Here is a 12,135-nt window from a genome sequence, read left to right as displayed (position 1 = left end):
GGGGGGGTGTAATAGTAATCTATAGGATTCATCCTCTCAGGAACAGGAATAAGATATTCTCATATTCTCATAAGATGCATTGAACCGGTTCATTGTTAAGGTTAATTTTACTGAGTTGTACAGAAGCAAACATACAACATATATAAAAAAAAACTTGTATTCCTTCACATGCGAAAACTGGAACCTTCTTCTTCTCTGCTTCGTCTCTGTGCCTCCCCTACCTCCCTCCTTCTCCCCCTCCCTTCTCACCTCATTAAAGCAGATTGTTGCTGTCGGAGGATTACAGTATAGACTCTGTGTTTTCCTCTCCGCCGTCTCTCGTCTTCCTCCGACGACTCTATTATTTGAGGATCCGTTTGAGGGCCATGGGCCTGCTGAACATCCTCTCGTCCATCAAAGACCGAGCCGAGAAATTCCTAAATGAGAAGAACGTGGTGGCTGATTTTCTGGGGAAGTTGGAGGAGAAAACGGGGATAAGGAAGAAGATCATTGCAGTGGGTACGTGATGTCTGGTGGTCTGTTTCTGTTCACTCTGATCGGTCCATCATGAATACTTTACTGACGATTCTACTGTTCTGTTTATATTTAGTAAACAGAACCTTATACCTTCCTGTTGCATGTTAGTGGATAACTGAAGAGGATTTAGGTAATCCTCTTGTGAACATGAGGCTAAAGTGAACAGCTGCTCTCTGTTAACATGAACCTGTAAATGTTCAAGTTTTCTGGGTCAACATTTTTGCTCTTATCAATATTTTATACTAACGATGGACCAAATGACTGCATGTGATGTGCAAAGAGTTGTTTGTGATTATCTCCAACTCTGCAGGTTTGTGGAGCTTTTTGGCCTCTTTTAGCTCCAATAATTTTGGTTTTGCAGCGCATTTTTGGGGTCAAATGTGGGAGGAGACACCCACATGGTATCCAGCCCAAGCCAAAGAAATACCAATACAATGGATGTCTATGTGTTGTCTATATCCAGTTTGGGCTGCCATTTGTAAATGCACATCTTTATTTGCTTCTGTTTTTGGCACATCAGCTGATTTTGAGGTAACATCTGATCAAATGTTTTTTTTTTTAAAGGTCTTTGTGTTTTGACAGAAACAGACATGGAAAATTATTTTTGGTCATTCCAATAGGAGATTCATTAGTATAAAACAAAATATAGATTTAAGCTTTTGATAATCAAAATATGAGGGAAAAACACTGCTGGAAGATAATGTGGCAGCATTCAGATTAAATAAACCATGATCACAGACCTGGTCCAAAATGTAGAAATAGTGATATTTTTAAGTATTTGCTCTGTTGTTTCGTTTCAGGCCTAGACTTAGTTAAAGTAGCTTCTTTAAATCAACTTTGTCTCATAAAAATGATGTTGATTTACTCAATTGGGAATATAAAACAATGAAAAACAACAACGAAAGCTCTTAATGAGATTGTATTCATGATTCATGGTATTCTAAATTATAATGTCAAAATTTCTCTCCCGGACATCTTGCCCAGATAGCTTAATTGATTCAATCACTGTTTGTGACCCCTGTAAAACCCCCAACTTTGGGGAATTCAAATCAACTCAAATCCAGGAAAGGTTTGAGATTTTTTTTCATTCAAAGGTTCTATGTGTAACCTTTTACACATATTCATTTTCATTTTTATTGCAAATGCAATGTAATCCCAACAGAAGGTAAAGTAACTTAAAAAGTTTAGACTTTCTCGGTTGCATATAAAATGTAAAGGACTTTTTTCTCTGAAAATCCAATGGATGTGGCATAATGCGAGTGCCTTTCTTCAGCTCCTCTGCAGTTTGTAACACTGGCTGACGTTTGCTTAGAAATGTCATTAATAACAAGAGTTTTTCTGAATGTTACACAGAGAACCATTAAACATCAGAAGTTTGTTTCAGCATTAGCATCATGTTCAGATCATGTTAAAATATTCTCATGGTTAAAGAAGCGTGTTAATGACGCTGATGCGGTAATAAATGATTACTCTTTATTCAGAGCAAACAGAAGCTGGAGGTGAGGTGGCATTGCTGTATGTATAAAATCCAGTTTTTCTGTCATTGTTACATGCTGTTTCTGTGCCAAATTCATTTGAGTTTATTGCTCTTGAAGTAGTTTTTAGAACCTAAAAAACCCCTCTGAACTCAACACTGATGGATTTAATCCAATACGAGTAATACATTTATTTCTGCTGGTGTATCTAAAAAATAACTCATATTATCAGTCTTTCTATTTCCTCTGGTATAGTTCCCAAAGTTTGGAAACTGGCTCATTTTATAGCCTAAAAGAGGTGACAAGAGGAATCTTAACAACTATAGACCTACAGTATATCCAAGCTGCCTTGCAAAGGTCCTGGAATCTCTAGTAAATGACCATTTGAAGGTATATCTGTCCGGCGCTTCCACTGTGAGTCCATTTCAGTTTGGTTTTAGAGCGGGGCACAGTACTGTAGCTGCTGTTACTTTGTATGTAATGACATTGCATCAGCTTTAGATTTTAAAAAAAAGCACTGCAGTATTTTTTTGTTGAGACAAGCCTGTTCTTGCAGAGGCTACATAATATTGGATTTGATGTTTATGCATGCAGTCCGTTCAGGAATCAGGGAGACAACAATCTCTTAATTTGGGAAGCTATACCGTCCTGAGTTTTTATCAGTGACCAAAGTCGTCCCTCAGGGTTCAGTTCCTTTTCACTACATTATATCATAAGATAGTTGTGATATTTTGACATTTTTTTTGCGCAAATTGAAGTATGAAAGTGAATGGAAAAACACTTATAGTAATAGATACAGAGTAGTCACTCTTCCCGCAGCAAACTATCTTGCAATGGCATTTGCCAGATAATACTTTCATTTTGTTGTATGTTAGTTGGTTAATGGTAGCTCATGAAGCTAACGCTAAGGCAAAAGCATTTGTGTTAACGAGGCAAGAGATTTAGAAAAGACAGAAATGCATTTAGAAAATATATTGCCTAACAGAAAAATTCCACTAAATATAATAGAAGATAAAACATAAGCTAAAATCGAATAAGATAAATCAAATAGTAGAATGCAAATGACAGTGTAGCTACATTGTAGTGTGAGATTTGAATAAAAAGTCCCAAATTGAATTTAATAAAATGCAGGGGCAAATTAAGTTGTAAGCCCTGATTTAATGGAGCTGAGAGTTTGTTTCAGATGTGTGGAACATAAAAACGTTATTACTACACCCTATATTATCTAAAAGTGACAAGCTTGCTTAAAGTATTGATCCTGCTCTTGATGTAATGGGGACAGTTAGGTGCAGGAGGTTGTGGTGGCCCATTGTTGCCGTGATGCTCTGTATCAAACTGTGCAGATGTTATGAATAAATAATATGATAACCAAACAATAAAAATGGAGCTCCTTGCATAAAGTATTCAGCAGAGAACATTTACTGAGCGGGGAACAGCAGTCTATTCATACCACACTGATGCTCATACAGTGGATCAGTAACACACTGGCATGATGTCACTGTAGTGCCTGGTGCACAGTGTCCCCCACTCTCTCTGCGTCCTCCTGCAGTATCATTATAAGAGATTATCCACAGAGATAGAGAGCCGAGCAGACCGGCCTCCATGTGCGAACCGCCACATAAGCTGATCAGAGGTAGGACACTTTTCACACGACTTCCTGTCTGTCTGCTGCGCTCACTGAGACGGTCAGGTGGTATCTGAATATCTGCAGAGTTAGTCGGAGAATCCTTGTGGTATTTAAAAGTCGGTCAGTCACTTCCTTCCTTTTTAAAGGAAACACTCAATGTCTGTTTGCTACTCTGTAGACCTCCCAGTTCAGTTTCGTCAGAGAATTAAAGGAGCTTTTGTGTTTAATTCTGCACAGATTCAATACATTTCTGATTCATTTTAACATCCATGCTTGATGCTGTGATGACCCACCAAAGCCGAGCATCCGCTTAGGCCAGATTTTAGCCCCAAAGTGGTCACCCACAAAACCCTTTCGAAACTGTATTTCTTAAAAAAAAAAAAAAAAAAAAGTTCAATTTTGATGTTATTTTTTTTGTCTTTATTGGACAGTTTGACAGTGAAGAGGTAGCCAGGAAATGGGGGGAGAGAGGGGAGAGACTGGAGTCAGCCATTGGAAGTTGATAAAGGTCAATTAATTGGATGTAAATACATTAGTCTTTTGTCTGTATATTTGAACAAATAAATATGTAATTAAGTGTATGTATACAGATATGTAGGGTAATGCATACGTGTGCACAAATGTATGTGTATATTCAATGTTTATATATTCATGTGTTGATATGTCTATGTGTGTATTTGTATGTATATGTATGTTAAAGCTAGAGTAGGTAATCTTGAGAAACAAGCAAGCCTTATTATAATAAATAATCCAACTGGAAAACCCAGCCGAGTGATGCCAACTCTTTTCCAATGAAAGTAGCTAGCAGGGCTAACTCAAACATTGCTAAATGTAGCGAGTAAGTCGCCAAGTCGACAACACTGACCCGCTCCTTGTGTCTCCTGTGTGTCTCGTCCAGGTGCCATATCACTGACCGGACTCTACCTGGTGTATGGATATGGCGCCGCCCTCCTCTGCAACCTGATTGGTTTTGCCTATCCAGCATATTATTCGTGAGTATTTTTTTTCTATTAAGTTACAGATCTGCTTGTTGTGTTTCCTTCACTCCCAGAGACATGAACCAATCCTGAAACTCTCCTTGTTTAACCTGAGACAGGAGGCTGAAAAACACTTTAACAGAGGAATCAATTACGAGTCCCAGAAAGCATTGCAGTAAGAAACATCCCATCAGAGAGCTGCACACTCTGTTGGGGAAAATGCAGACTCGAGAATCAGTTCATGTTGATGGAATCATTGCGATTTGTGGATTCACTCACAAAGAGAATTTGTTTGGTTCAACTTTTGTGCATCCAATCACAAATTACTTGACACTCTTGACCTTGCTGATCTTTAAACTTTCTGTTTATGCGATTCAGAGCATTAACATTAAAGCAAGCGACTGCTTGCTGTGTAAAGATATAGTGGAGTAATGTCTACCTGAGAAGAGAATGAAGTCAGTTGGTACGTCACTGCTGATTTTACAATAAACAAAACCAACTACAACTAACATGCAAATGAATTTCCTCGTGCTACTTTCTGGTCTGACTGTGCACTCATTTCCACTGCATGGTTCAGCTCAACCCGACTCTACTCAACCCACTTTTGGTACCAGGTGCTGTTGTCAATTTAGTTTTCCACTGCAGATAGGACCCCTCAACGAAGCTCACCGGCATAATGATGCCGCATTAAAGTGCCTTGAACTTCTCTTAACGTAGCACAACGCAACCCAACTGAGCAACTTCGGCGGTTGACCACGGCATTGTTTTGCAGGCTGAGTTGAGGTCGTGAGGAGGAGGTGAATAAAGAGATGTGATCACCATTGATGGTAGCGTGGCTATTTAAAAATGGCCAATCAGTGGTTTGCAGTGTTTTAGAAGCTCACTGAACCTTGATCGAGGTGGTACCACAAAATCTCCCAGGTACCATCCACAATTTTTGCCAATGGAAAACCAAAAAAGGAAAGTCCCAAGAGATTCAAGTTGAGTCGCGCTCTACCATCCGGTGTAAAAGTGGAATTAGCGATTGAGCGTTTTTCAGAAAATCAATTTAAAAACAAAAAAAACTTGACCTGAAACTTTTTTGGACTCAGTCTTGGACTGCACCACTGTAGACCTGATTAAAAACGTCTTTCTTTCCATGTTGGAATTTTATCTTACTTTTCCGATCAAGACAATAGATGAGACAGATGCTCAAACACAGGACTTTTGTCCAGGAGACAAGTGGTTTTGTCCCGTGCGAAACTAAAAGTAAACGTTGCCATTTTGTCACGTGAGTCTTTTCGTGAGTTGTTCGTGTTAGTGTCAAGTAACACACGTGAGTTGCTCGTCACTCGCCAGTCACGTGAGTGGTTAGTTTTTCAGTATAACGTGAGTCATTTGTAAGTCAAATTAACATCAATTATTTTTTCTTAAACTTAACAAAGTGGTTTTGTTGCCTGTACCGGATACCTTTCTATTCCCCTGATTAAAAGGAATCTAATACCTGTTTTAGACATGTGGGCTTTTCCATTCTCCATTTATCTGTCAAAACGCATGGAGCTCTTTTGTCATATATGAATATTGATCAACGTTTGATGTGTTTATCACTATTTCAATGTTATTTGCTACATGGCTATATGGAAATAAATCGTCTTTTAAAGTAAAACGGTTAACATATAAACAGTAAACACGGAGTATATCTTTATAAATTGTATCCAAAATATTGCATTTCAGTGTATTTTTTATCAAATTTACAGTTACAGTTGTAATTGAGTAGGAGAAGACATTCAGTTGCATCATTATCTGTGGGATCTTGGTTATATACATTTTAGATTTCTATACTAGGCGAGAATGAAACTCTTCCTTTATTGCATTTTCTCCAGAATGATATTTTAGTTTACTTACGATTTGTATTTGTTTTGTTTACTTATCAAAGGATATCGGATATAAGCTTTATAATTGAGGAGCTATTCCTGTTAGTTTTTGGGTATGTTATTTTTCTGAAGGATAGGGCAAGCACATAAAGAGACATATGATACGCTTATAAATTAAAATTGTTGCTGAATCTTCTTTTCTTATTCTTTCGACACCACAAATATTATGAAGACCCTTCAGATGTATCTTTTGACCCTTGAGAATGATCTTAATAGTTCTTCCACCCCTGTTTGTGGCGTTGAACTGGAAGCCTTCACCAAAGCTCTACTGTATTAGTACAATAATTCTGAAGGCCTTTTTTAGAGATAAATGTATTTTTCAGCTCACGTGAAACATTCTGACAGGCTGTTTCCTATCGTATCTGCAGAATCAAAGCCATCGAAAGTACAAGCAAAGAAGACGACACAAAATGGCTGACGTACTGGGTGGTCTATGGTGTCTTCAGCCTGGGCGAGTTCTTCTCCGATATTTTCCTCTACTGGTTCCCTTTCTACTATGCTTTTAAGGTGGGAAAAAAACTGTGAAACCCATGATTATCGGCAAATTATTTCAACCGGTTATCTTCTAAACAGAACTCGGTGAACAGTTAGAATCGCTTTTCAAAATCAAAGATGATGTAGAAGTCTGGAACCAGGCTATGATTAATGGGGTCAAGGTGCACATGAAGAAGTATTTGTCTAGTAAACCAAGTCCTCTGTGGTTCCAGTGTCTCTTCTTGTTGTGGTGCATGGCCCCTATTTCGTGGAACGGCTCCCAGATGATCTACAACAGAGTGGTGCGGCCCATCTTCCTCCGCCACGAGGCCACGGTGGACAACTTGGTGAGCGACCTCAGCGGCAGGGCCATGACTGCTGCTGAGAACCTCACCAGGGAAGGTGCAGACCAGTACATTGTGGTTACACACCAATATTAAACATTTTAAAAGGTATCAGATTGAATGTTCCTTCTTTCCTTCTCTTCAGTCCTGTCCACGCTGATGAGGAATAAAGTTTTGGAGTCTCTGGGGCCGTCGGCCGCTCAGCTTGAAACCAAAAGTTTACCAGCTGCATCAACAGCTAATGTAGCTCCTTCAGAGTCGAGCGAAGAACAACCAGTACGTAAACCATAGCTGCTTCCCCCGCCTCCTGACAGTTAGTCCACCTTAAAGGCCTCAGTATGCTTTCAAATGAACTGAACTTTAGACAGAGCCAGGCTTGCTGTTTCCCTTCTTTTTCAGCCTTTATGCTAAGCTAACCATGCCCTCTGACTCAGTATCACCAGCGTACCACTTCATCACTTTAACTATGACCTTTGACATTTCAATCCCTCTGTCCTCATAGAGCATGTAGATACACAGCATCGTGCTGAGTTAAGGTGTGTTCTAAGCTAGCATTTCTGTGTTTTGATTTGGTTTTTTTAAGTCATTTTCATGTTGGTTTGGCCGAGATGTTGAATGTTTTTTACGTCGAACACACGATTCGCATCTCAAAAACTTCAAACAAGATTGTCATGAGATGTCTTGATCAAGTTCCTAATCCCTAGGGTGAACATGTAAGGACCTGGTGACCCAAAGCTAGCTCCCTTGCTAACTGTCTAATAACAAGCTGGCTATAGAGCTATAGGTTGCAAACAGGCCAGGTGTTTTGTCCAACACTTTCATATTGTGGCTGTAGTAGCTACATCTGGGGGACATTATAGCAGAACTTGACACTGTTAGTATAAATGCAGTTTTATTGGTTATTGCAGTTTGAGTTTGTAGTTAAATCTGTATATATCTTCAGTGTCCTGATGGAAGAAAATGCTGGATTTTACACAATATAAAACTGTTTGTACAATGAGATTAGAGATGAGGACTAAACATGCTTACCCAACTGTCCTGTTACTTGTTCCAGCCTTTCCTGGGTTAACCAGTATGGTAAGTCTACTGGTTTGCTGTTAGAGGTGAATGTGGTGTGGTGGTTGATAGAGAATGAGCACCTTAGTAACCGTCATAGAGCATCAGTGCTGTGGTTGCTTTAAAGCTGAAGCAGCTTTTGCCTACGGTCGTTCTGTTTGACTGAAGCAGCAGACGGAGCAGACAGGATACTCCTTGAAGACCTTCAAGGAGGTCTTCAAGGAGACCTGAATGAGCCTGAAGGCCTCTAACACCCCCCCCCCCCCCAACCTGCTGCTCTTAAGTACACTAGCAGCATAAGCGCTGAGAGACAGCAGCTGAGAGACTGACTGATATTTTTACAAATCTGCTTATTGGTTTATAAAATATCACAAAGAACAAAAGCAACTAAACGACCACTACCGACTCCAACATGGAGATGGACAAAAAACATTTGAAAGATTGTAACCTGGAAAAGAATCATTATCTGCAGGGTTTTTAGCAGATTATTAAAATTTTTTTTTTTTTTTTAATGTATTAAAATAGAAACAAACCAACAAATGGCATTAGAGGTGATTTTCCTACTTTTTTAGCAATATGATTTTATAATTTTCTAAAATGTCTTTCATTTTATAAATCGAAAGAGGCTATACGTCAAATGGGAATCGTTTAATTGTAATATTATTGTGCAGTACTAAATGGGCATACAGTTTTCACAGTGCTTTAAGATCATCATTTTAATCTCTGAAACATTACAGACTGAGAGTTGCCAGGATCCTTTTAGATGCAATTTGTTATTATAATGCCAGTTTTTAATATAATGATTAGAATAATGAATAGATTATTTTAGGTATTCCAGTAATGAATTTGTTATCAGTAGATATAGTGAATAGGTCATTGACGTATTCTCATAATGAAGAAACTGATTGACGGTGTGTTATTGGTTCTTGTAGTTTTGGGCATTTGATGAAAATAAGTTTGTTGGCTATTGTTAACAGAATAGAAATGTCTCTAGTAGTAGCAGAAATGTTTTCTTTAATCTGAAGGTTTTTAATTGTTGGTTGTGTGTCTGTTCTATGTCTGCACGGCAGGCTGAGCTCAGTGTAGACTGATGGTAAGTCATAGATGGAGACAAACAAAAAAAAAACACAACTACTCATGCTTGTTTTTTCAAGATCGCATGAAAGAAAGAGATAGAAGAGAAATATTTGGCTGTAATTTGTTGTTTATAATTTGTGTGATTTGTGATCTTGACATAACAAATGTGTGTTTTTCACAACACAATTTATCTTAAGATCACAGAATACAGTCTTTGGAATCATGAGGAAACAAGCTTGTAGAAATACATTTTAGTATTAGTCTTACACTTAGTGTACTGTCATCTTGGACCTGATGGGGGTTCCAGGCATGGGCACGCCCCCCACCTGTACTCATTGGGAGATAGCTTTCGATAAAAACATAAAGTAGGGTGGTACTCTTACTGCCCCCCATTCAAAGCAGTCTAGAACTAGGCCTGCTTGTACTATAGCTACCACCACCCTGAAGTTCCCACTGCTAATCAAATAATCAGATTGGATGTCTCAGCAGAAAGATTTCTGGTTAAATGTTTGTCATAGCCAACAGGTACAGTGTATTGATAAGTTCTCTGTATTGTGACGGATACAGAGAATACAACTTAATTTGAGTGGGAGATTTGTCTCAGGATTATGACTGAATTAATAAATGTATTATTGCAGGATTCAGAATATGATATAGTGATGTCTTAATCGGTGATTCAAATTCAACCAAAATTTAAAATGCTAAATAAAATGCCTCTTGGTTAAGTTTTAATTACACAGGTCTTTAATTTTCCAATCATTTCTAAAGGAGTTTCTTGAAAGAACTGCACAATTTGGTAAAATGTATAAGAAAAATCTGAAAAATTCCCAAATAAAACGGCACTAAATATGCATTGGATAAAACTCACTATTCTGCATTTTCAGTTGACCTGCTTGGTTACACTGATAATTAATAGGAATTAATGCTTTGGAGGTGTATTAAGTAAACACAATCTCCATTTTACTGATAATTAGTGTTTCTTCCAGGAGACTTCCTTGGGAAATTATAAGAAATGTTATCAGGAAATTATTATGAAATCATGAACCCATTAAATAATGCAGTACCCTTTGTTTTTTTTTAAACTTATTTCAGCAGCAGCTTTACCGTTCTTTTTCTTTTTTTTCAGCCCTTCAGATAGCAGCAAAAAAAGAGGAGGACCCTCAGTGAAGAAGAGCAGCTGCATCCTCACAGATCCCACTGATAAAGAATATCACATGTCAAAGAGACTGATCAAATGTTATATTTATATACAAGTCTGTAACATCAAAAACTCAGGCCGACTCTGCAAAATGACTGATTTTAAGAACGTAGTTTCTTATTGCTGTTTTCATTTTATTTATTTGTATTTATTGATGAATAATGCAAAGCACCTGAAACTGGCTCATAACTCTCGAACTCACTAGCTCACGTTTAGCAGGCTGCAGATTCTCTACCAGGTGGAGCTGTGGCATCCATGTGAGAGCAGTTCTTCACCTGCCAACCTGCAATACCTATAACGTAACAGCAGTTTAGACCTGCAGGTGTGGACACATCAACGGTGCCTCCTACAGGCAAAGAAAATAACAGCTGCAAAGATTTTAACACCTGCAGACAGTAGTGGTTCAGCTTACTTTTTTTTCTCCTTTCCATGTTTTTTATTTGTGTGTTTTTTTAGGTTTTATATTTAACACCATTTGAAACTGTTTCCTTTTATGGAAAGATGGTGCATTTCAACATCTGAAGGAACTGCAGCTCTGCAATCGGACATTTTCCTCTGGGCCTGTCTTCGGGTGCTTCGCATCAGTAACAATGTGTGTCCTTATATAGTTTTCAACAGTGTTTCTATTTATTTTTGTTTTGTTTATACACATCAATGCGATTCTGACCATGATATGAAAATTACGTTATGATAAAAATAAACAATGCTAGTCAGCATAAAGCTAAATGTTTGCCCTCTCTTTCGCATGACGTACTGCAAAACAAGACATCTTAGACACAGTGGTTCTTTGACCTAAATATTCACTGTTACAAATTAGCAGGAAAAAGTACATCTGTGGCTGCTGAGAATGCCCTTAGTTTTGCAGGCATTATATGGGCCATTCTACCGAATTCGTTCAAAGTGCTGTCCCCCCAACAAGAAAAACTATTTAACAAAATAATTAAGTATTCAGACATAGATATTTACTAAGAATGTGTTATGGTCTATTTAAACCCAAGGCATTAAATTAGTGATAAGCTAAATATATACAAAATCATCATTTATAGGGTACTTTCTATTGGGAAGTAGCTGTCCCCAACCCTGACATCTAAATTTCAATTTCTGTAAATAACACTTAAAACAATTTTTAGATTTTGTTCAATGGTGTAATTTCAAAGATCTTTATGATTAAATTTAAACAGAAGTTGTAAGATTTAGATTTATTTTGGGTTTAATTTTAAAATTAAAAAACTATACCCAAAAAAATCATGTCCCCAGTTTTCATGTCACTACCGAAACACAAGAGTTTTAGTCCATTGGCTGAGCCTGGTTTTTAGCCACACCCCTGCATTTTTGACCAGACAGTGACACTGCATCCCTGTCCCTCATGCCTGAATGGTAAGTAGCTAAATCCCATACTTTTGATATAAATGTGTTCCAAAGTCTGAAAATCGGCGTGTAACCTTAAGAATTGTCACTACCGAACACATATTCTCTTC

The 12,135-nt window shown here is 38.0% G+C and overlaps 1 protein-coding gene across 4 annotated transcripts; it reads left to right on the top strand.

Moving 5' to 3' along the window:
- The first annotated feature begins 279 nt into the window (after positions 1-279).
- LOC116401501 (receptor expression-enhancing protein 6-like) lies at positions 280-11,383 on the top strand. 4 transcript variants are annotated; one of them, XM_031879929.1, is made up of 8 exons: positions 280-498; positions 4,517-4,610; positions 6,877-7,015; positions 7,216-7,384; positions 7,472-7,602; positions 8,381-8,403; positions 9,453-9,475; positions 10,586-11,383. In XM_031879929.1, the coding sequence occupies exons 1-6, from the start codon at positions 366-368 to the stop codon at positions 8,393-8,395; spliced, it is 681 nt and encodes a 226-aa protein (XP_031735789.1). In that variant the 5' UTR covers positions 280-365; the 3' UTR covers positions 8,396-8,403; positions 9,453-9,475; positions 10,586-11,383. The 4 variants fall into 4 exon arrangements, with proteins under 4 accessions (XP_031735789.1, XP_031735790.1, XP_031735791.1 ...); XM_031879930.1 differs by lacking the exon at positions 9,453-9,475; XM_031879931.1 differs by lacking the exons at positions 8,381-8,403; positions 9,453-9,475.
- The last annotated feature ends 752 nt before the right edge of the window (positions 11,384-12,135 follow it).

Source organism: Anarrhichthys ocellatus, unplaced genomic scaffold (genome assembly GCF_004355925.1).
Source record: "Anarrhichthys ocellatus isolate YVR2014 unplaced genomic scaffold, GSC_Weel_1.0 scaffold488, whole genome shotgun sequence".
NCBI classification, from domain to species: Eukaryota; Metazoa; Chordata; class Actinopteri; order Perciformes; family Anarhichadidae; genus Anarrhichthys; species Anarrhichthys ocellatus.
This window is presented reverse-complemented; position numbering and strand designations above follow the sequence as displayed.